This window comes from Chiloscyllium plagiosum, unplaced genomic scaffold (assembly GCF_037043375.1).
Source record: "Chiloscyllium plagiosum isolate Xiang-an unplaced genomic scaffold, Cpla_swu_hap1 HiC_scaffold_26, whole genome shotgun sequence".
Classification (NCBI taxonomy): domain Eukaryota; kingdom Metazoa; phylum Chordata; class Chondrichthyes; order Orectolobiformes; family Hemiscylliidae; genus Chiloscyllium; species Chiloscyllium plagiosum.
Genome location: NW_028270164.1, coordinates 23,779,417 through 23,804,301, shown reverse-complemented (window position 1 = coordinate 23,804,301; position 24,885 = coordinate 23,779,417). Strand labels below are relative to the sequence as shown.

The 24,885-nt window shown below is 42.2% G+C and overlaps 1 protein-coding gene and 1 long non-coding RNA gene across 3 annotated transcripts in view; one reads left to right on the top strand and one right to left on the bottom strand.

Annotated features, from left to right (window-relative positions):
* Positions 1 to 1,695: 1,695 nt before the first annotated feature.
* On the bottom strand, positions 1,696 to 16,546 carry LOC148145112 (uncharacterized). 2 transcript variants are annotated; one of them, XR_015750988.1, is made up of 3 exons: positions 16,363 to 16,546; positions 13,644 to 16,136; positions 1,696 to 3,173 (listed from the first exon to the last, which is right to left on the bottom strand). XR_015750988.1 is itself a non-coding variant. In XM_087973804.1 (2 exons), the coding sequence occupies exon 2, from the start codon at positions 15,519 to 15,521 to the stop codon at positions 14,130 to 14,132; it is 1,392 nt and encodes a 463-aa protein (XP_087829930.1). In that variant the 5' UTR covers positions 15,522 to 16,136; positions 16,363 to 16,546; the 3' UTR covers positions 13,603 to 14,129. The 2 variants fall into 2 exon arrangements, 1 of the variants encoding a protein (XP_087829930.1); XM_087973804.1 differs by lacking the exon at positions 1,696 to 3,173 and having other exon boundaries at positions 13,603 to 16,136.
* Positions 16,547 to 16,548: 2 nt separating this feature from the next.
* Positions 16,549 to 24,885, top strand: part of LOC148145111 (uncharacterized) — a 46,846-nt gene continuing 38,509 nt past the window's right edge. The window contains exons 1-2 of the long non-coding RNA XR_015750989.1: positions 16,549 to 17,614; positions 18,262 to 18,398. This is a non-coding gene — a long non-coding RNA (uncharacterized LOC148145111). The remainder of the gene's footprint in view (positions 17,615 to 18,261; positions 18,399 to 24,885) is intronic.

Genomic DNA, 24,885 nt, shown 5'->3' with positions numbered 1-24,885 from the left:
TGGCATCCCTACTCATCTTCCTGCTAACCACCTGCAACCTATGAGGTTTCATTTCCTAATTTATTTTGATGAGCAATGGAGCAGTCATATTTCAGAGGCAGCAACAGTTAATGTTGAAAACTTTACTGCCACACTACAGAAAAAAGGATGAAGTTGAAATTGTGCAGAAAAAAATGAAGATGATCACAGTGCTGCTGAGAGGAATTTATTCTGAAATGCAGTTTTTTTTTCTGTTTTATTTGTGTTTGCACAATAGGTACTGATCCAAATGAAATTTTCATCAGCAGGATTGTGCTCTGAATCCCCCTGCCAGCTATTTCAGGAAGTGTTCTTGTATATCACTTTTTTTTAGTGGTGGAAAAGTCTTGAAGAGCATGTTTTATTAAAGGACACATGTTCTCTTTGGAATATATCTAACTAATTATGCTTTCTTAAGGCTTTTGGAGAATGGTACTCATTTATTGTTCTTCAATGCAGAGTTGCAATGTAATAGAGAGAAGGAACACACACACATATTTCAATTGATTTGTATTTTTGCATCACAGTATGAAAGCTGGATGAAAAATAACCAATCTGTGTGTGATTTTAACTTGGCTACACACACGCTCAAATGTAAATTCATAACTATACAGATAAGTCACCCTTTTCTCCTCCCTCCTATGCTCACACTGACTGATTAATCAAAGCTATGATGTGTACATCTTTGTAAAATATATATTTTATATATATAAACAAGAGCAAAATGGTCCTTGCTATTAAAAACAATGACTATTTTACTTGATTGATTGTCTAAAGATGTCAAAGCTCTGAAGTAGAGCATGTCTGCACTCCTGCACAGAAAGCAAACTCTTCAAGTATCTAGAAAGCAACTTGCAACAATCTGCCCAGTTAGCTTTGGACGCGTATTTCCCATTAAAAATAATGGAGAAAAATAGGTTTAAAACTATATTGCATTGGTTTGATGACATTCTGTTGGCATGTTGCAATCATATTTCACTGAGCTATAATTATTATTCTTACAGTCTAAGTGACCTTTCATTCTTTTTCCACTGGAGGTAAGCATTTACCTTTCTTCCATTTGAAAGGTTCAAAGGTGGCTGAGCTTTCTAAATAGAGCGAAATCTCAGATCTCCCTTGAAAAGCAACGGTGACAGTGTGGAAAGGAGTTTGTGTTTAGTTGTCAGGTCAGTTTAGTGCGAGGAGATCAGCAAGGTCATAGATGCCAGTTACTGAGAAGCATTCTGGATGAATGCTTTTTTTACCCAATAAAAGCCAACTGCCACATCTGGTATTTTGAAAAGACATCATGTCAAGTTTCGATATGTGTTGCAGAAAAGAAACTGTTATTTCCACTCAACCAAATAAATAAGTGAATATTCTCCCAATGCATGAGTAGAAATTGAAAATCTAAAATGATTTTCTGTCTGCTTCTATCATATTCATTGCTGTAAGAGAAATACTTCTGTCTGTAAACCAAGTATCTTGCTGGCCATGAACACATATTATACCATGTTTTCCACACAAGTAACACACAATAACATTCTACCTCATCCAATATTACTTCTGTTGTGTCTCAATCTGTATACAGTATAGAATCTGAGTGATTCTAACTCACGTTCATAAATTGAATCATAGAGTGCAACTTTGTCAGAATGTTTAATTTGACATTATGAAACCTCTTCTTTGCTTAACAATGAATATATAGTGGAGCCTATTTCTTCCACTACCCAACACGATTCCAAGTAGTAACTGTCCAATTATACTGTACTGAGAAAATGGAACAACATTTTAAAATTCTGTACACTTAGCAAGCACATCAACTAATTTGTTAACAATGAAATAGTTTTGATTTGTTAAGTATGAATGATTTTAAGGGGTTACACATATGAACAAATGAATTAAGAGCATCAGTAATCTATTCGGACCTTCAATCTTTTTTGCCATTCACTTCTGGAGGCCTCAGATCCGTTCTGGCATCCAGCTAGTTCCATCACTGCGTTCTGTGACATATAGAGCCTACGTCAGCACTGTGTCTCGCTCATCCCTGGGAAATGGAGTCTAACCTGAAAAGCTCAGAGCATCCTGCACACCCCACACACTCTGAGTGGTCCGACAGCAGTGACCTTTCCCTGAACTGGTGCCACTTATAGTCTGCGGTAACTTGCTGTTGCTCCTGGATTTGTTGTAAGTTTTGGTCCTTCTGCATCCATCTTCACCCTCTCAAGAAGACAGTACAATGACCAATAACCCACCAGCGGCATGGTGCAGGACTCTCAGTGGAACTACATTGGAACATGCAGAACAGAAGAGGTTCTTAGAAGTCAGAAGAATTGCCGGTAGCATAGCCTGCAGACGATGGCTGAACACGCTCCTCCATATAATGGAACATCTCAGTGATGCGGGTCATTCATTTAACTTCAGCTGCAGCATGTGCACCAAATCGGTGAAAGGGCCAGGCCAGCTCAGTGATCAACACATTATATCAAAATGCAACTCCTCAAGCCCTTCTTTTCCCAAACCAACATCAAATGCTCAATTTCTTGCTGTAAATTGTTGTTAAAATTATGTGACAGTCATGATGACCTCTGCCTCCCATAGCACTCTTGACATTGCATGAATAATGTTTTTTTTAAGCCATTGGCATCTCATTGGTGGTGAAGTTAGCAGCAATGTTCAACTTAAATCACCAATGGAACGAGGAAAAATCATCTTCGACCAACATTTGACTGTGAATTTGAATTGAATTTATTGTCACGTGTACCGAGGCACAGTGAAAAACTTTGTATTGCAAGCAATACACGTAGATCACAGTGTTAAGTAGCATAGATAAGTAAACGATAGATAAACAGCGGCAAAAACAAAAAAACACAGGTACAGGCAAATGTTAATAGTTTGTGAGTCCATTCAGTATTCGAACAACAGTAGGGTAGGAATTGTTTCGAAATCGACTGGTGCGTGTGTTCAGGCTTCTGTACCTTCTGCCTGTTGGTAGAGGTTGTAGAAAAACATTACCAGAGTGGGATTGATCTTTGAAAATGCTGGTGGCCTTTCCTTGATAGCAGGCCTGGTAGATGGATTCTATAGATGGGAGGTTAGCCTTTGCGATTGTCTGGGCTGAGTTCACCACTCTCTGTAACTGTCTGAACTCCGCCTGATCCCTAAGCACCTTCACTCTGCGAATGGGCGTTAAAATAATTGAATACTCAATATATCTGGAGTTAATAAATGGTTGTTTCATGTATTGGCTCCTTCAACAGCCAATCATCCAATAAATGTAGATCCCATGTTTTACCCATAAAACTGATAGTAACTCTAGCCATCCTAGGCTATTGCTACAAGCATTTCGCATTCAGAGAACAGCACACAATGCCAAAAGGTTTTAGCTATAGTTTTGTTTACATATCTTTAAATCTGTTGAGGTGAATAGTTCAGTACATTAGAAACACAAGTACAACAAAAAAAAAGGAACTGTTGCCTTGCAACAAGTTGCAAGGACACTTGCAATTACACAAGGAGCCAAATACAGAAACACATTCATTTAGATAGACAGTGTAAACATTTCTTTCAGGGAGAAGCAGGTGAGTTAGCAGGAAAAGGAGCAGTGCAGTTAACAGTTTCTAAAATGGCGCAATGGAACCAAAATCATGAATGGCATCATATCATTCAGAGAAAAGCTCCAGAAACAGAGGTTGTAGAAGTGTTGTTTCACGAAGGCATATTAAGTGATAAGTGAACTCTGTTCGCAATTTACAAATCCCAGGAAGAGACATTAGTTAAATAGGTTTGCATGAAGTGAATGCAGACATTTGACAAAAGAAACTAAGTACAGAAGTGTCCACTGAACAAAAATCTTTAACTGAAAGCAAGGAGACCCTTCACTGAGGTTTCAACAACTGTAAGGCTGTTGTGAGAATATAAGAGTTGAATCTTTATTTCTGATATTTGTAATGTTATATTTTCCTTTGGCTTCATTCCAAATTGTATCATAGTATATGTTCTTTTTTTTCATTTGTGTAATAAGTTTGCATGTTTGTTTTCCTTAAAAGTACACAGATGGCCTCTAGTGAATGTGCTCAGTGAGAAACCATTACAAAATAGTAAAATAAAACTTACTTTCTATCAAGCTGGTCTCACTTTGGGATCTGTCTAGTCCAATATAATCAGGTGGGATTGTAACAATGGTAAATGTACTCCCAAAATGCTGTTTTGTCAGGCGGTCCAAGATTTTGGCTAAGCAATGTTGAAACACTAGTGATTTATGTCTGAGGCAATATCGTATAACTTGCAGATACCTTGTTTTCCAAGCTTTGAGAAATTTTGCAGCTCAGGTTGACTTTTTGGTAGTAGATTTGCTCACTGAGCTGGAAGGTTCATTTTCAAACATTTCATCACCATACTAGGTAACATCATCAGTGAGCCTCCAGATGAAGCATGGTGGGATGACCTACTTTCTATTTAAGCATTTAGGTTTCCTTGGGCTGGTGATGCAATTTACTGTGGTGATGTCATTTCCAGTGGTGATGTCATTTCCTGTTCTTTTTCTCAGGGGGTGGTAAATGGGATCCAAGTCAATGTGTTTGTTGATAGAGTTCCAGTTGGAATGTCATGCTTCCAGGAATTCTTGTGTGTGTCTCTGTTTGACTTGTCCGAGAATAGATGTTCTGTCTCAATTGAAGCGGTGTCCTTCCCCATCTGTATGTAAGGATACTAGTGAGAGTATCCAACAAGCAGACAAAACATATCCAGAAACTCTAGCCACTCTCCCCTCCATCAATGACATTTTAGAAAGGACTGCCAGACTACTCAGACCTCTTGGCACCCTGGTAGCCCACAGACCCACCAAACACACTAAAACAACAGCCAATGAACTTGAAAGACCCTATACAGACAACAAGCAAAAATAATGTCATTTACAAAATACCTTGCAAAAACTGCAACAAACACTATATTGGATAAACAGTCAGAAAATTAGCCACCAGGATACATGAACGTCAACTAGCATTAAAAAGACATGATTCACTCTCACTAGTATCTTTACATACAGATGAGGAAGGATGCCACTTCAAGTGGGAAAGCACATCCATCCTAGGACAAGCCAAACACAGACATGCATGAGAATTCCTAGAAGCATGGCATTCCAACTGGAACTTTATCAACAAACACATTGACTTGGATCCCATTTACCACTCCCTGAGAAAAAGAACTGGAAATGACATCACCACAGGAAATACCATCACCACATCACCAACCCAAGGAAACCTAAACACATAAATAGAAAGCTGGACATACCACCAGGCTCACTGATGATGTTACCTAGTATAGTAACGAAATGTTTGAAAATGAATCTTCCAGCTCAGCAAGCAAACCTACATCCAGTGCCTTGTTGTCCCTTAAGAGTGCCTAACTTAAACAACTCTTTTTATTTTGTCCAGCTTGAGCTACTACTCAGTGTTTTTATATTTTAATGCTGAGATATTGTTGTTTTCATTTTTATAAATACTTGATAAGTAAGAATTTTGTAAAGCTTTGGGTCATTCAGAAAAAAAGATCATACGATTATGGAACTATATCCAGGACAATTGTGAAAAAGTTGGTTATTGTAGCTTTGGTCTCCAACCAAGATTATGACAATCCCATATATATACTGATTTTGTCCCTGCAACCACTTAGTCTGTAGAACTGTTTATGCAAATGAACTTTTGGTCAGTTGGCATTAGCGAAATTTATATTTTTTTGTCTTGGCAGAATCATTATTCGCAGATATGTTTCAAATGTGACAAGCCAGGGAACTATAGACCAGTGAGCCTGACTTCGATGGTGGGCAAGTTGTTGGAGGGAATCCTGAGGGCCAGGAGGTACATGTATTTGGAAAGGCAAGGACTGATTCGGGATAGTCAACATGGCTTTGTGCATGGGAAATCATGTCTCACAAACTTGATTGAGGTTTTTGAAGAAGCAACAAAGAAGATTGATGAGGGCAGAGCAGTAGATGTGATCTATATGGACTACAGTAAGGCATTTGACAAGGTTCCCCATGGGAGACTGATTAGCAAGGTTAGGTTTCATGGAAAACAGGGAGAACTAGCCATTTGGATACAGAACTGGTTCAAAGGTAGAAGACAGAGGGTGGAGGTGGAGGGTTGTTTTTCAGACTGGAAGCCTGTGACCAGTGGAGTGCCACAAGGATCGGTGCTGGTCCCTCTACTTTTTGTCATTTACATAAATGATTTGCATTCAAGGTTAAGAGGTACAGTTGGTAAGTTTGCAGATGACACCAAAATTGGAGGTGTAGTGGACAGCGAAGAGGATTACCTCAGACTACAACAGGATCTGGACCAGATGGGCCAATGGGCTGGGAAGTGACAGATGGAGTATAATTCAGATAAATGCGAGGTGCTGCATTTTGGGAAAGCAAATCTTAGCAGGACTTATACACTTAATGGTAAGGTCCTAGGGAGTGTTGCTGAACAAAGAGATCTTGGAGTTCAGGTTCATAGCTCCTTGAAAGTAGGTAGATTGGATAGTGAAGAAGGCGTTTGGTATGCTTTCCTTTATTGGTCAGAGTATTGAGTATAGGAGTTGTGAGGTCATGTTGCGGCTGTACAGGACATTGGTTGGGCCACTGTTGGAATATTGTGTGCAATTCTGGTCTCCTTCCTATTGGAAAGATGTTGTGAAACTTGAAATGGTTCAGAAAAGATTTACAAAGATGTTGCCAGGGTTGGAGGATCTGAGCAACAGGGAGAGGCTGAACAGGCTGGGGCTGTTTTCCCTGGAGCGCGGAGGCTGAAGGGTGACCTTATATAGGTTCACAAAATTATGAGGGGCACAGATAGGATAAATAGACAAAATATTTTCTCTGGGGTCAGGGAGTCCAGAACTAGAGGGCATAGGTTTACGGTGAGAGGGGAAAGATATAAAAGAGACCTAAGGGGCAACTTTTTCACGCAGAGCGTGGTACGTGTATGGAATGAGCTGCCAGAGGATATGGTGGAGGCTGGTACAATTACAACATTTAAGGCGTTCGACAAAGTTCCCCATGGGAGACTGATTAGCAAGGTTAGATCTCAAGGATTCCAGGGAGAACTAGGATGGGTATATGAATAGGAAGGGTTTGGAGGGATATGGGCCTAGTGCTGGCAGGTGGGACTAGATTGGGCTAGGATATCTGATCGGCATGGACGGGTTGGACCGAAGGGTCTGTTTCCATGCTGCACATCTCTATGACTCTACACACAAAGGATGCTTAATGCGCAAGTTTCAAAGATCGTCTCGTAGATGTATAGCTTTGTTTAAATAGAGTTCTCTTTAAATTCTGGCTGTTTTCAGCTTTTTGTTCCACCCTCACCTTTTGAAAGTGTTCAGATTGTTCTCTCAACAATGTCACTCAGCATATTCCAGCAAATTTACAGTTTCATCAGCAGCTGTAAGACCAAACTATTAATAGTTTGTACAGTGACATTTATATTTAAAAAGCTGTCAGTTGGTGTAAGTGAGAATTGAGTGATGGGCTTTTTGTGTCTGAATTCACTTCTTCACTTCAGTGAAAAAATTGAAGGGTTTTGTTTTGCAGTGCTGAATGAGAAAAAGCACCAGATAATGGTATGATTTTAACCCAACTGGCGAGCAATTCATGCTTTCCAGTTGGATTTTTTTCAGGTGTTTGTCAGATATTCTGTAGCCACACTTTATGGAAAATAAACATATCTTGACTTTAGTCTGTAATTTCACTCTATTTCTGGCATATGGAACAAGATTTGGATGCAAGCATGTGGTCATTAAGGTTAAAAGCTGTGAACTCTGATATAGAATGATAACAGGTTGCTGTGATTCAAACAAAGCTGTTAACCACCTTTATGCAAAGCAACTGAAATGTGTTTGAAGGAGGATGCCTTATGGCTGTTTTATATATTGGAAGTTTATCTGCTTTATCTATTTATCTGTTTTAAACAAAAGTAGACTCCTTTGCTCCCAGTTACAATTTCATTAGGGCATGTTTAGGGAAGGTCATAACTATGTGAGAAGTCTTCACAGGTGTCATGTGCCATTATAGTATAACCTTGTTGCTACATCTTTTATTCTAAAAGAAGACCAGGAAAGATCACAAAAAGTGGTTTCCAAGGATTGTTTAACATATTTTATGGATTGAGACACCTCCCTTTCTCAAAAGGAAGAAAATGATCCATCCAGACTGATGTTGACTTAATTTTGGAGCAAGTTACTGCAATGCTGGAATCCGTACTGAAAATAACAAATACTGGAGATCACATCATGTCAGGCAACATCCATGGAGAGAGACCAAGCTCAGTCATCTAAACTTGAAAAGTTAGCTTGCTCTCTCTCCATGGATGCTGCCTGACATGCTGTGATCTCCAGTATTTGTTGTTTTCAAATGTGGATGCAATGCCTTTCCTGAAATTAGGAAAAGGGAATTTCAAATTGAAACAGTCATTCAGATGCAAAGATAATGGCTGTCTCAAGCTCTTAAAGTGCAAATCCACAATAGACTGAGACAATTAGATCTTATAATGATATTGCTTTTTTCTTTTGTATATCTCTAATCATTGTGTATATGACTCTGTAAAAGTTGAGTAAGTGATTTGCCATGTTTTCAATCTCTCGAGCAATGTCTGGTTATAAATAACCTTCATTACACTGTGAGGGATAATGGTAGCATTGTTGTAGTGCTGAAATCCTGAATCCCGAAATCCTGAAAGCCAGGTGAATGTTCTTTTTTCATCTCTATCTATTTTATATATATGTTGAGAAAGTGAGATGTCATTCTTCTAAATCTTTAATTACATGCATGTGATTGTAAGCAACATTCTTTGTTTTAAAACTCTCCAAAAGCCTACTGCTAGAAATTATTTAATTAATAGGGCAGCACAATGGCTCAGTGACTAGCGCTGTTGCCTCACAACACCAGGGACCCGGGTTCGATTCCAGCCTTGGGCGACTGTGAGGAGTTTGCAGATTCTCCCTGTGTCTGAGTAGGTTTTCTCCGGGTGCTCTGGTTTCCTCCCACAATCCAAAAATGTGCAGGTTGGGTGAAGTGGCCATGCTCAATTGCCCATAGTGTTCGGGGATGTGTAAGTTAGGTCCATTAGTCAGGGGTAGGGGAATTTGTCTGGGTGGGTTATTCTTCGGAGGGTTAATGTGGACTCATTGGGCTGAAGAGCCTGTTTCCACACTGTAGGGAATCTATGATTCTGGAACACAATCACAAATCTTACACATTAACATACAAATCACAGACCATCCTGTTCATTACAGCAATTGCATTTGGAAGACAGACATACCTCAATTCCAAATAATTAAATGCCTCTGATTCTTGTTTACTAACTGGCAAATTGCTCTTTAATGAAGGAAATCATAATTAAGAGAAAGAGGATCTTCAATAAACAATGGACCTTATTCTATATACTATATGAACCCCAATCATTGTTTGAATTTGGCTCTATCCCATTGATATTAGAATATTCAGAACTGATCTAATGGAGCTTTTGAAATGATAAAAGAAATTGATAGAGTATTGTTATTCTTTTGTAGGCAATCAAAGAAAATGTCACATTGTAATCCAGTTCATCCTGGACTCTTCAAGATGGAGGATCAATATGCCAAAACTGTTCATTTCCAAGTATGATTGTTTATTTGAACTGTTTTCTTTTCCCTCAGGGAGATTATTTTCCTAAACAAATGCTTAAGCGAATCTGGATTTTTATCAGCAAAAATGTTCTGGGTGCTGAGTTATTCAAATTTTTAACATCAAAGCCAAATGTAACAAGGTTTTATGGTTCATATTCTGGATTAGTGGTGCTGGGAGAGCACAGCAGTTCAGGGAGCATCCAAGGAGCAGTGAAATCGATGTTTCGGGCAAAAGCCATTCATCAGGAATAAAGGCAGAGAGCCTGAAACGTGGAGAGATAAGCTAGAGGAGGGTGGGGGTGGGGAGAAAGTAGCATAGAGTACAATAGGTGAGTGGGGAAAGGGATGAAGGTGATAGGTCAGGGAGGAGAGGGTGGAGTGGATAGATGGAAAAGGAGATAGGCAGGTAAGACAAGTCCGGACAAGTCATGGGGACAGTGCTGAGCTGGAAGTTTGGAACTCGGGTGAGGTGGGGGAAGGGGAAATGAGGAAACTGTTGAAGTCCACATTGATGCCCTGGGGTTGAAGTGTTCCAAGGCGGAAGATGAGGCGTTCTTCCTCCAGGCGTCTGGTGGTGAGGGAGCGGCGGTGAAGGAGGCCCAGGACCTCCATGTCCTCGGCAGAGTGGGAGGGGGAGTTGAAATCTTGGGCCACGGGGTGGTGTGGTTGATTGGTGCGGGTGTCCCGGAGATGTTCCCTAAAGCACTCTGCGAGGAGGCGCCCAGTCTCCCCAATGTAGAGGAGACCGCATCGGGAGCAACGGATACAATAAATGATATTAAGACCCTCCGCTCCACGCTAGCAGCAATGCGCCAGCATCAAAACTCTCTACAGTCAGCCCTGCCTCCGCTGAGGGCCACACTCTCTCAGAATTGCAAAGGACCCACTCTCTACTACATCCTCAGGAGAATTCATACTCTCAACAAACAGTATTTCAATTCCATCTCAAACATCAAAAACTGTAAGTACAACAAACTTTTACCTACCTACCTCCATAACCAGCGCTCCTCAAACATTCCAGAAGATTCCCCTGGCCTCGGAAACTAATCAGACGCCATTAGCCATGCGGCTGATGCAGCTGCCAACCCCACGCTGATTGATGATGTCACTTCCGCCCCCATCATGGCCGCTCCCACAAAACCTTCTGCCCCTCACAATTCCTCATGCATCACACGTGACATCACTTCCGCCCCTCACATCATCGCTGATGCCACATGCTCAGTGACTTCTGCCACCCCTACTGCCGTGGTCACCACCACCTCCGCCCCCACCAGCACCACTCACCTGCATTCTGCTGACACGCCCCCCACAGACCCCACTGTCACTAACCCCACTCCCCAGAACCCCGAGGGGAATACTACCCCTGATCATGACTCCACCCTCATTCCCCCCACCACCACACCCACTCCAGTTACAGATTCTGCCCCCACTCCCAGCTCCACACCCACACCAGATCCCAGCTCCCAGCCCTGCTGAGTTTTCACCATCCCTCCAGACCTCCCCTTCACTGAGGACGAATGATCGGTCCTCAGCAAAGGACTCACCTTCATCCCCCTCCGTCCACGCATCAATGAATTTAATACACGCCGTGACGTCGAACAATTCTTTCGTCGCCTCCGCCTCCGAGCTTACTTTCACAATCAGGATTCCCGCCCACCTTCCGAGGACTCCTTCGCCCAGCTCCAACACACTGCATCCACCTGGACACCCTGCGCTGGCCTATTACCTGCCCTCGACCTCTTCATTTCCAACTGCCACCGGGACATTAACTGCCTCAACCTGTCTACCCCCCTCCCCCACTCCACCCTCTCACCCTCTCAATGCGCAGCCCTCCAATCCCTCTGCTCCAATCCCAACCTCACCATCAAGCCAGCGGATAAAGGGGGTGCAGTGGTAGTCTGGCGCACTGACCTCTACACTGCTGAAGCCAAACACCAACTCGAGGACACCTCTTCCTACTGCCCCCTCGACCATGACCCCACCCCCCCATCACCAAACCATCATCTCCCAGACCATACAGAACCTCATCACCTCAGGAGATCTCCCACCCACAGCTTCCAACCTCATAGTCCGGGAACCCCGCACTGCCCAGTTCTACCTCCTTCCCAAGATCCACAAGCCTGACCACCCTGGCCGACCCATTGTCTCAGCATGCTCCTGCCCCACTGAACTCATCTCTACCTACCTCGACACTGTCCTATCCCCCCTAGTCCAGGAACTCCCCACATAAGTTCGAGACACCACCCACGCCTTCCACCTCCTCCAAGACTTCTGTTTCCCTAGCCCCCAACGCCTCATCTTCACCAAGATCCACCCTCTACTCCTCCATCCGCCATGACCAGGGCCTCCAAGCTCTCCGTTTTCTCCTCTCCAGACGTCCCCAACAGTACCCTTCCACCGACACTCTCATTCGTTTGGCCGAACTGGTCCTCACCCTTAACAATTTCTCCTTCGACTCCTCCCACTTCCTCCAGACCAAAGGGTAGCCATGAGCACATGTATGGGCCCCAGCTATGCCTGTCTCTTTGTTGACTACATAGAACAGTTGATCTTCCGTAATTACACTGGCATCACTCCCCACCTCTTCCTCCGCTACATTGATGACTGCATTGGCGCCACCTTGTGCTCCCGCGAGGAGGTTGAGCAATTCATCAATTTCACCAACACATTCCACCCTGACCTTAACTTTACCTGGACCATCTCTGACACCTCCCTCCCCTTCCTGGACCTCTCCATCTCCATTAATGATGACCGACTTGACACTGACATTTTTTACAAACCCACCGACTCCCACAGCTACCTGGATTACACCTCTTCCCACCCTACCTCTTGCAAAAATGCCATCCCGTATTCCCAATTCCTCCACCTCTGCCGTATCTGCTCCTAGGAGGACCAGTTCCACCACAGAACACACCAGATGGCCTCCTTCTTTAGAGACCACAATTTCCCTTCCCACATGGTTAAAGATGCCCTCCAACACATATCGTCTACATCCCACACCTCCGCCCTCAGACCCCACCCTCCAACCGTAACAAGGACAGAATGCCCCTGGTACTCACCTTCCACCCTACCAACCTTCGCATAAACCAAATCATCCGCCGACATTTCCGCCACCTCCAAAAAGACCCCACCACCAGGGGTATATTTCCTTCCCAACCCCTTTCCGCCTTCCGCAAAGACCGTTCACTCCGTGGCTACCTGGTCAGGTCCACGCCCCCCTACAACCCACCCTCCCATCCTGGCACCTTCCCCTGCCACCGCAGGAACTGTAAAACCTGCACCCACACCTCCTCCCTCACCTCTATCCAAGGCCCTAAAGGAGCCTTCCACATCCATCAATGTTTTACCTGCACATCCACTAATATCATTTATTGTATCCGTTGCTCCCGATGCGGTCTCCTCTACATTGGGGAGCGTTTTAGGGAACATCTCCGGGACACCCGCACCAATCAACCACACCACCCCGTGGCCCAAGATTTCAACTCCCCCTCCCACTCTGCCGAGGACATGGAGGTCCTGGGCCTCCTTCACCACCGCTCCCTCACCACCAGACGCCTGGAGGAAGAACACCTCATCTTCCGCCTCGGAACACTTCAACCCCAGGGCATCAATGTGGACTTCAACAGTTTCCTCATTTCCCCTTCCCCCACCTCACCCTAGTTCCAAACTTCCAGCTCAGCACTGTCCCCATGACTTGTCCGGACTTGTCCTACCTGCCTATCTCCTTTTCCACCTATCCACTCCACCCTCTCCTCCCTGACCTATCACCTTCATCCCCTCCCCCACTCACCTATTGTACTCTATGCTACTTTCTCCCCACCCCCACCCTCCTCTAGCTTATCTCTCCACGTTTCAAGCTCTCTGCCTTTATTCCTGATGAATGGCTTTTGCCCGAAACGTCGATTTCACTGCTCCTTGGATGCTGCCTGAACTGCTGTGCTCTTCCAGCACCACTAATCCAGAATCTGGTTTCCAGCATCTGCAGTCATTGTTTTTACCTTTCTGGTTCATATGATCATCCAGGACAAAGCAGGCCACTTGATTGTCAACACCTCTACAAACATTCAGTGAGTATACCACTAGCGTTCAGTAGCAGCACTGCATTTTATCTATAAGATGAATTGCATAATTCTTCAAATAATCTTGGACAGCACCTTCCACTATCATCTAGAAAGGCAAGGTCAGCAGACATATGGGAATGACCCTATCTGTAGGTTCCCTCCAAGACATTCACTATGCTGAAAATCTATCACTGTTCTTTCCATGTCGCTGGTGAATTCCTGGAATGCCCTCTATAACCACATTGTTGTGATTCTGTTCGCCGAGCTGGGAATTTGTGTTGCAGACGTTGCGTCCCCTGTCTAGGTGACATCCTCAGTACTTGGGAGCCTCCTGTGAAGCGCTTCTGTGATCTTTCCTCCAGCATTTGTAGTGGTTTGAATCTGCCGCTTCCGGTTGTCAGTTCCAGCTGTCCGTTGCAGTGGTCAGTATGTTGGGTCCAGGTCGATGTGCTTATTGATTGAATCTGTTGATGACTGCCATGCCTCTAGGAATTCCCTGGCTGTTCTCTGTTTGGCTTGTCCTATAATAGTAGTGTTGTCCCAGTCAAATTCATGTTGCTTGTCATCTGCGTGTGTGGCTACTAAGGATAGCTGGTCGTATCGTTTCGTGGCTAATTGGTGTTCATGGATGCGGATCGTTCGCTGTCTTCTTGTTTGTCCTATGTCGTGTTTTGTGCAGTCTTTGCATGGGATTTTGTACACTACATCGGTTTTGCTCGTGCTGGGTATCGGGTCCTTCGTTCTGGTGAGTTGTTGTCTGAGAGTGGCTGTTGGTTTGTGTGCTGTTATGAGTCCTAGTGGTCGCAGTAGTCTGGCTGTCAGTTCGGAAATGCTCTTGATGTATGGTAGTGTGGCTAGTCCTTTGGGTTGCGGCATGTCCTCGTTCTGTTGTCTTTCCCTTAGGCATCTGTTGATGAAATTGCGTGCGTATCCGTTTTTGGCGAATACCTTGTATAGGTGTTCCTCTTCCTCTTTTTGCAGTTCTGGTGTACTGCAGTGTGTTGTGGCCCTTTTGAATAGTGTCTTGATGCAACTTCTTTTGTGTGTGTCGGGGTGGTTGCTTTCGTAGTTCAGGATTTGATCTGTGTGTGTGGCTTTCCTGTATACCTTTGTGGTGAATTCTCCATTCGGTGTTCTCTGTACCATCACGTCTAGGAATGGGAGTTGGTTGTCCTTTTCTTCCTCTCTAGTGAATCGGATTCCAGTGAGTGTGGCATTGATGATCCGGTGTGTGTTCTCTATTTCTGTGTTTTTAATAATTACAAAGGTGTCATCCACATATCTGACCCAGAGTTTGGATTGAATTTGCGGTAAGACTGTTTGTTCTAACCTTTGCATTACTGCTTCTGCTATGAGTCCAGAGATGGGTGAGCCCATGGGTGTGCCGTTGATTTGTTCATATATTTGGTTGTTGAATGTGAAGTGTGTTGTGAGGCACAGGTCCAGTAGTTTGAGTATGCCGTCTTTGTTGTTAGGTTCAATGTCCTGTTGTCTGTTCTGTATGTCCAGCAGGTTGGCTATTGTTTCTCTGGCTAGGGTTTTGTCAATAGAGGTGAACAGTGCTGTTACATCGAATGAGACCATGGTTTCTTCCTTGTCTATGTGTATATTTCTGATGGTGTCCAAGAATTCCTGTGTTGATTGTATAGAGTGTCTGGATCCACTGATCAGGTGTTTCAGTTTCTGCTGTAGCTCTTTAGCCAGTTTGTATGATGGTGTCCCTGGTAGTGATACTATAGGTCTGAGTGGGATGTCTGGTTTGTGGACTTTAGGTAGCCCATAGAATCTGGGGGTGTTGTTGCTTTCAGGTTTCATTCTTTGTAGGTCAAAGCTGGTTATCTGTCCGTTTTTTTTGTAGGTTCCTCAGTGTGTTGTTTATCCTACCAAACTCCCTCTTTTGGTAGGTGTTGGTATCTGCAAGTAGTTGTTACGCTTTTTGAATGTAGTCTGCTTTGTCCAGGATGATCGTCATTCTGCCTTTGTCTGCAGGTAGTATGATCATGTTCTTGTCATTTCTTAGTGATTTTAGTGCTTCCCTCTCCTTGGTGTTGAGGTTATGTGTTTGTCTTTTCCTTGTTATCAAAGGTACGATACTTTGTCTCACTGTTTGTTGTGTCTCTTCTGTCAGTCCATTGTTCCTGAGTGTGCATTCTAGTGCTGCTAGGAAGTCTGCTGTCTTGGCGTCCCTGTGTTGTAGTTGAGTCCCTTGGCCAGTATTGTTCTTTCCATGTCTGTGAGCTGTCTGTGGGAGAGGTTTCTAACCCAGGTGTGTGTTGTGGTGTCCTCTCTGTTGTGTGTTAGTTTGGCCATTTTTTCTTTTAGTGCCGTTTTTTTGTGGTGTGTGGTCCTGTTCTGTCCTATGGTGTGGTCCAGGTCCATTCCTGATTGGTGGTTTTTGAAATTAACGATTCTAGGCGCGCAATTTCTTGTCTGTATTTGTGGCAAAAAGAGGAAGAAGAACACCTATACAATGTATTCGCCAAAAACGGATACCCGCGCAATTTCATCAACAGATGCCTAAAGGAAAGACAACGGAATGAGGACATGCCACACGACCATACATCAAGAGCATTTCCGAACTGACAGCCAGACTACTGTGACCACTAGGACTCATAACAGCACACAAACCAACAGCCACTCTCAGACAACAACTCACCAGAACGAAGGACCCGATACCCAGCATGAGCAAAACCGATGTAGTGTACAAAATCCCATGCAAAGACTGCACAAAACACGACATAGGACAAACAAGAAGACAGCGAACGATCCGCATCCATGAACACCAATTAGCCACGAAACGATACGACCAGCTATCCTTAGTAGCCACACACGCAGATGACAAGCAACATGAATTTGACTGGGACAACACTACTATTATAGGACAAGCCAAACAGAGAACAGCCAGGGAATTCCTAGAGGCATGGCACTCATCCACAGATTCAATCAATAAGCACATCGACCTGGACCCAATTAACCGACCACTGCAACGGACAGCTGGAACTGACAACCAGAAGCGGCAGATTCAAACCACTACAAATGCCAGGGGAAAGATCACAGAAGCGCTTCACAGGAGGCTCCCAAGCACTGAGGATGTCACCTAGACAGGGGATGAAACGTCTGCAGCACAAATTCCCAGCTCGGCGAACAGAACCACAACAACGTGCACCCGAGCTACAAATCTTCTCACAAACGTTGAACCACATTGTAGATATATCTGCAGTACATGGATGTAGTGGCTCAAGAAGGCAACTTATTATTACTTTCGCAAGGACAACTAGAGACAGAAACTAAGTGCTGGCCTAGCTAACAATGCTCATGTTCCGTGAGTGAATAAAAAGAAATTCATTCCGTATTGAAACAACCACAGCTAAGTTGGATTGCTCATGTCGCCAGATTGTTTGACACCGCTTTACCAAAGCAAATCTTCTGTGAAGTGATTGAGTCTGTGGTGCACTCTTATGGTGGTCAAAGGGTGAATGATGAATGGTTTCATTGTCACATGTATTTTACAGTGAAAGATATAGCAAAATACAGTGAAAAGCTTCCACTGTTGTTACAATCTGGTGCCATTTTGTCATTTTAAGAATAATTTTAAAAAGAAATAGCTTAAAGAGTGCCCATAATCCTTCTGCTACCATTCCACTGCTGACAGTGCCAGACCCAACCAACGTTGAAGTTGCTACTCCTCAGGTACCATCTTTCACTGCTGGCCCTATCTTACCGACATTGCCTCTGCCAAAGTAACAGCCGATGTCAGATCCCGTACCCACCTCTTCACCAGTTGCCTCCTCTATGACGCTGCCAGGGTCCCCCTCCAGCCTCACCAGCTGTTGTTATGTTCTGGACCTCAACAAAGCCATCTTCCACCTTCCTCATCAATGTCGCCACAACTACGCTCTCCCCAGAAGGTAAGTAGGAGCAAAGACTAAAAAGAAAAGAAATGAGAAAAAAAGAACGGAAAGAAAAGAAATGTGGCAGAGCCGATGAGCCCCAGACTCAGGAGCCCAATAAAGCCTACACTACCGCCACTCAAGTGTTATAAGGATAGTCTGAAGGCTTTGCTTAGAACTTTGATGTAACTTCCAGTAATGAGCACTTGGTGCGACTGAATAAAAAGCGATCGAGCTTCCTTTGAAAGTGAGCATGTATCAGACTCAGAGAGGAAACTGCGGCAACACGATGGCTCAGTGGTTAGCACTGCTGCCTCACAGGACCCAGGTTCGATTCCAGCCTTGGGTGACTGTGTGGAGTTTGCACATTCTCCCCTTGTCTGCGTGGGTTTATCCACATGCTCTAGTTTTCTCCCACAGTCCAAAGATGTGCAGGTTAGGTGAATTGGCCATGCCAAACTTCCCACAAGTGTCCAGGGATATGTAGGTTGGTTGCATCAGTCAGAAGTAAATGTGGGGGAATGGGTCTGGGTGGGTTACTCTTCGGAGGGTCGGTGTGGACTTGTTGGGCCGAAGGGCCTGCTTCCACACTGTAGTAATTGTAAATCCTGAGCCAGCAACTCTTTTGAAACTCAATTATCTGTGGCATACTGTTCTATTTGTAGCAGGATCTTTTTTGGTGCCAATAGTTACGAGCATATCTACAGAAACTCCAGGAAACAGCACAGATAATGAACATGATCATCCTTGCCTTCAAGAGGACAAGAAGCAAGAGGTGACTGATAGTGTAACAAGCCTGAAGGTATGAATGGTCTACTTAAGATGTTGTTTGGTAGAGGCATCAAGGATAAGGGGTAAAAGTGGATAAATAGGACAGATCACCAAAGACCTATTGAAAGGAAAACAGGATACAGGGAGTGATTTGCTTAAACATGTCCCTATTCTCATAATAGGCTTTTAGATCAATTTGGAAAGAATGTTTGATTGCAACTATTGAACACTTAATTTTATGACAGCTATGACACACTATGTATTGCTGCTAAAAATTAGTAAAATACATACGTTATCAAAATGCTATTAATAGAACCTTTCTTTCTACATTATCTTCCATCATTACCTAAACAGAAACCAAATGGGATCCATTATAATTTGTCTTGATAAAATTAATATTAGTGAACAATAACAGAAAGCTCTATTATTTGCATTTGCCTGGCAAAAGGAACAACTGATGGTGGACAGCTGATCTCAACCAAAAGCTTTAAAACAAAAGCTGTTTCTCAAATGTAAAAATCAGATTTACTTTCTTTCAGTAAATTATTCTCTGCGATGTTCAAGAGCAAAAAATATCATTAGCTATCTTCTACATAAATAGAAAATTCATTCAATTTTATGTAATATTCTAATCTATCTTCCTCAGAACTCACTTATAACTGCATTTTGTTATTGTCATAATATCGTGCTGTGTGGCTCGTTGCCTAACGATGCTTCCAATCTCTTTTTCTGACACTTCCTGCTAGTTTCTATCTCTATATTGTTTTGTGATTTACCTCCAGTCCTGATCACACCCACTGTGTCACCCCCCTGTTTTGAGTTTATTGTTCAAAGCTATTCCCTACTCGCTGATGGCATTGACATCAGCTCAGTTGGTAAGGCAGCAGGCAATGCAGTGTAGGATAGAAGAAAAGATGCAGGAAGGAACCATTTATTTTCGATGAGCAAAATTATTGATCTTGCACAGTGGTTGGTAACACTTAAAGTTTTTAACCTTATTAACGGCCCAAAAAACAATGTCCAAGCTACCATCAGCTTTCTTAAGTAATCAGATTTCAATAACAGATGCTTCATCCTGCTTTAGTTTTTATTCTGGTTTAAATAATTCTACTTTTCTTCACTGCTGTTTCCTTTCTTCTAAATCTTTGCACTTATTTGCACCTGCCTTTGTGCATACTGCTGTAGTTCTACTAAACAAGTAAAGGCATTCTCTGCTGCACACAGGAAGAACAAGTACTCTTGAGCACTGGATATGCATTCATAACTCTTGGCAGTTTTGCATTGAGGACGGATTTGGGTGAAAGACATTATTGTTTGATTTTACATATGGCTAGACCACAGAATTGCTAGCCACAAAATGTCAAGGCCTTGAGTTAGTTTAGGTGAATTGATCTTGAGCCATTACAAATGATTGCAGAAATTTGAGAACAAGTGATTATAGATGCAACTTATTTTGTTTTAAATTCCCAATGTTTTGCACTATTTCAGTTATTTCCATGTATTCTGCACTAATACTTGGGCATAATACATTGTAAAATTCCAGGTCCCAATATTTCTCATCAATCAATTTTGATCCATTTTACATGAAAATAACTTAAAATTTTAATTCTACTTTTGTGCATCAAAACATTAAATGCCAGAGGACATATTTTAAACTTGACAACACTGAATATTCCAGCTTGATACTTTTAGTATGTCATTGTGAAGCTTTGCAACTCAAAGTCATCATAATCAGATCTCTCTGCGTAATGTCAATCTATTTATGCATGATTCTGTCCTGCTGTGTGACAGGAACAAACTCTGAAGCCAAGATCGATGCTTCAATCACACCAAATTCCTAACAGTGATTTTTAAAGACATGTCGCCTAATTACACTAATGACAAATTAGTAATCGAAACAACAGCAGCTCGCTGCAAGATTAAATCGATGTCAAAGACACTTTGTCGGGGGAAAAATACCACTGAGTGAAGGTCAGAGTGTTTGACAGTCTTTGAAAATTAAAAAGAACACCATGGTGTCTTCCTTCCTGTTAATACAGTCAATTGCTGTTAACAGGAAAACACTTAGTTGTCACCTGGGGAACGAAGTGATGCTGGATACTGGAATGCAAACATTTTTCCTCAGGAAGCTACTATTAAATCCACCTTGATAGAAGGGATTGAAACCTGTTCCTAAAATTTGGGTCAGCATGTGAACCAAGCTCTGTCAGCATCAGAAGGAGTGCAGCTTTGTGCAGCTACGAACTGCCTCATATCATCATTCAAAATTCTGCAAGAAGCATGTGAATGCACTGAACTTAACTGCAGCATTTTTTAATGTGACAGGCTGACTAGAGATAGAGAATAACAATGAATGTTGGTTCATGTGGCATTCTTTTGCATTCTATCTCTGTCCAGTCTGTCATTACAAACACACAGCAATGTGTGCAATTGTGGCTTAGCAGATGTCAATGAGGATGCCTATACCTAAACACAAATTGGACATACAAAGTATCTGGCTACAGTTCAGTTGAATACCCTGTGTGGATATGGTCTCCTAATGAGACCCCACTTTTCCATATCCCATTCTCTATCTTCTAGCAGCTTATTCTTCTTGAATAGCCTCTGTTCATTCTCCAAATCTTGGAGTATTCAAAGAACATGTCTATTTCCATACACCTGGCTCCTGAAAAAGTCTTACAGTTTGCCAGATCTTATCTTATCACCTGCCAGACCACACCCCTCAGACCCCTTTGCAGTTTGAAGCTACTCTAGAAAACACTAACTAAATTGGAGAATCATTGTATCAGCCAGAATAAGCCAGCTAGCAACCAGCCAGTAACTGATTGCTTTTAAATAGCACCATTCTAAGGTGAAGGATCTTTTGTGCTGTTGAATGCTTGTTCAGCTGTTCAAGGTTGACAGGATGTTAGCTGGAGCATTGAGCTCCAAATTTGCTCCGTGCACTAAATCAGAGTTGTTCACTGTCTAATATCTGTTTTCAATACTTCCAGCACCCAATTACTGCTTGCAGCTTATTACTCTTGCCTACATGTCATCCTACAGATTTCTCCCCAGTGGTTATATGTGCAGTGCAGATGTCTTTATGAAGCTCTAAGCACACCAGACACACTTGAAAAAACAGGCACCAACAATCTCATTGTCTCAAAGATAATACTAACTGATATGAGTAAGGAACTTAAACTCTGTACAAGAAATGTTTATCCTGAAGAAGGGTTACCACTTGCAGGTTGTGATGTCCATCTTATTGATGGCATGTTGTAGCGTTGGACTTGAAAATGATAATTCCAGACAAGACCATTAAGGGTTAATCATTCAGGGTTATTTGGACATATCAATGAACAATGGAATCAAAGTGAGAAAATACATGAAAGCATGTCTGATTTAAAACCAGCCTGTTTTGGCTAGAAGGTAACTGCATAACTTTAATTGTCTGTGGGAATCAACCCTTTATGCAGTTAACATGGAGCCACTTGGAAATCTTCTAAATTTGTTTTCTGCACAATGAAATTTCTAGGAAAATACTGAGAGTATTCTGAATTGGCAATTCAGCAAATACTATTAGGTGCAGAATCATATTGATATCTGGGACATTGCCCCACTCATTGAACTTTTCATCATCGGGCTGGGGGTTCACGAGACCAGTTCCACGGAATCTGAGATTGAGCTCTGAATGGTATCAAAGTCACCAATGGATAGGAGGCAGCGTGTGACTCACCAGTTTGTGTGTCTATATATTATAATGTAGTTTAAGTTAATAGATTAACTCATTTGTTTGCATTTATCTTAATATACATTAAGTAGATTAGGCTAATAAATTTGCTTCATATGAAAATGCACATCTTCTTGCTATCATTTTGACCAGATCCTAAATAACCCATTAGGTACTTTCAGCCTAACAATACACATGTTAATCATAGTTTAATCATTAGTACAGAAAATGTTTAAAATATTTAATTTTATTGCTGTGAAACGCGAAACGTTTCAGAAAAGATTTACAAGGATGTTGCTAGGGTTGGAGGTTTGAGCTATCGGGAGAGACTCAATAGGCTGGGGCTGTTTTCCCTGGATCATCAGAGGCTGAGGGATGACCTTCTAGAGATTTATCAAATCATGAGAGGTGTGGATAGGGTAAATAGACAAGGTCTTTTCCCTGGGGTGGGGGAGTTGAGAACAAGAGGGTATAGGTTTAGGGTGAGAGGGGAAAGATTTAAAAGGGACCTAAAGGGCAACTTTTTCATGTAGAGGGTGGTGCATGTATGAAATGAGCTCTTAAAGGAAGTGATGGAGGCTGCTATCTGGATGGGTATATGAATAAGGAAGGGTTTAAAGGGATTAGGCCCAAGTGCTGGCAAATGGGACTAGATTAATTTAGGATATCTGGTAGGAATTGACAAGTTGGACCAAAGGGTCTGTTTCCCTGCTGTATGACTGTATATTCTTGCCCAATTAATCTATCATGTTCAAAGCAGTAGAAAGCCAGTTGTAACTGATTTCAGAAAAGGAGAAAAAAAAGTCCAAGCATCAGTAAGAATATTATACTGGAAACATGCATAAAAGAAGTGATTGCGAGAATTCTCTATGAAAACAGCTTTGAGTTTGATGTTTTAATTATGGAATTTTTCTATCTATGTTTGAAGTTTCTAGAAGTTTTTAAATGATGGGCAGAATCACCCATTTGCTTTATATGCTTCTGCATCTCTTCATTAAAGACTTGCTAAACATTGCATTCTTACTGAATGAGTCTGTAAAATGACTATTGCCCTATATCTAATCCAGTAAGATCCTGTGATTAAATGTAATTTTGCCTGTGTTAAATTATTTAAATTCTTTGTTGCTGGCAACTGTATGCAGTTAGTTCTCATATAAATAGGTTCCTTTCAGCAACATGCTCACTAGATACTTTCCCATCAGCAGGCAAGTCTCTTATATGTCTCAGGGAGAAAGTGAGGTCTGCAGATGCTGGAGATCAAAGTTGAAACTTTATTGCTGGAACAGCACAGCAGGTCAGGCAGCATCCAGGGAACAGGAGATTCGACGTTTCGGGCACAGGCCCTTCTTCAGGAATTCCTGAAGAAGGGCCTGTGCCCGAAACGTCGAATCTCCTGTTCCCTGGATGCTGCCTGACCTGCTGTGCTGTTCCAGCAATAAAGTTTCAAATCTTATATGTCTCAACCAAGTCATCTTTTACTCTTCGAAACATCAGCATTTACAAGCCTAGCCTGCCCAACCACGTTTCAAAAAACAACCCCTTCATTCAATTGTTAGTTTGACAAAAACCTTCTCCAAAGTGCTTCTAACATATTTGCATCCTTCCTTAAATAAGGAGAACAATAATGTACATAATGTTCCTGAAGTGGTCTCATCAGGACCCATCTAAATGAAGCACAACCTCCCTACTTATGTCTTCAGTTCCCCTTGCAATAAACGTTCTTTTAGATTTCTAAATTACTTCCTACACTTGCATACTAACCTGTTGAGATACAGTCACTGGGACAACTAGATCACCCTGCATCTCAAAGCTTTGCAACTTTTTGCCATTTAGATCATATGCTTCTTTTCTATACTTCATGTGAAAGTGGACAACTTTACATGTTACCACATTACACTGTACTCCATTTGCCAGATCTTTGCCCACTCACTTAACCTGACTACAGCTCCTTGTAGCCTCATTACATCCTATTCACAACTTACTTTCTTCCTTATCACTGTGTCATCAATAAATTTACATTTATACCTTCGGCCTCTTTATGCAAGTCATTTGTGTGTAACTTGTAAGCACTGAGGTCCCTGCATCACTCCATGTGGCACACCACTTGTTACATCTTGCCAACCCAAAAGAAATTGATTTTTGCCTATTCTGTTCCCCGTTAACCAGGCAATATTTTATTCATATCAATATGGTGCCTTTACACCATGAGCTTCTCCATAATAACCTTTGATCTGGCACCTTATAAAATCAAATTACAGTGCATCTCACTGACCAGTTACACTTAATTCACAACACTCACTAGTTCCTCAAATAACTTCAATAAATGACTTAAACATGACTGCCTTTTGACCATTGACTTGCCCTGATTAACTTGAACTTTTCTGAGTGCCCTACCATAATGCCAATTACAGATAGTGGGCTCTCTTTCTTCTTTGAATATATCCATCTGGAATATCTCCTTATATGCCTGCCACGGTATCTCTATTAAATATACCTTAATTAATATGCTAGTTCACTTTATGTAGGTCTGATTTCATGCCATCATAATTGCCCTTATTTAAGTTTAAAATGCTAGTCTTGGACCCACTTTTCTCTCCTTCAAACTGAATGTAAATTTTAATTGTATTCCAATCACTGATACTTATGGGCATCTTCACTATGCAGTCATTAGTTAATGCTATTGAGATTCAATACCAGTTCTAGGATAGACAGTTCTCTAACTTGGTCCAGAATATGAACTTCTAAGAAACAATTCCAAAAGGTTCATGGGCTACCTCTGCCAATGTAACTTTACAGTTTTAACCGA

What these genes read in the sequence shown, in the direction of transcription:
- LOC148145112 (XM_087973804.1), bottom strand. Translation starts at nt 15,521, where the DNA reads ATGAAACCTGAAAGCAACAACACCCCCAGATTCTATGGGCTACCTAAA.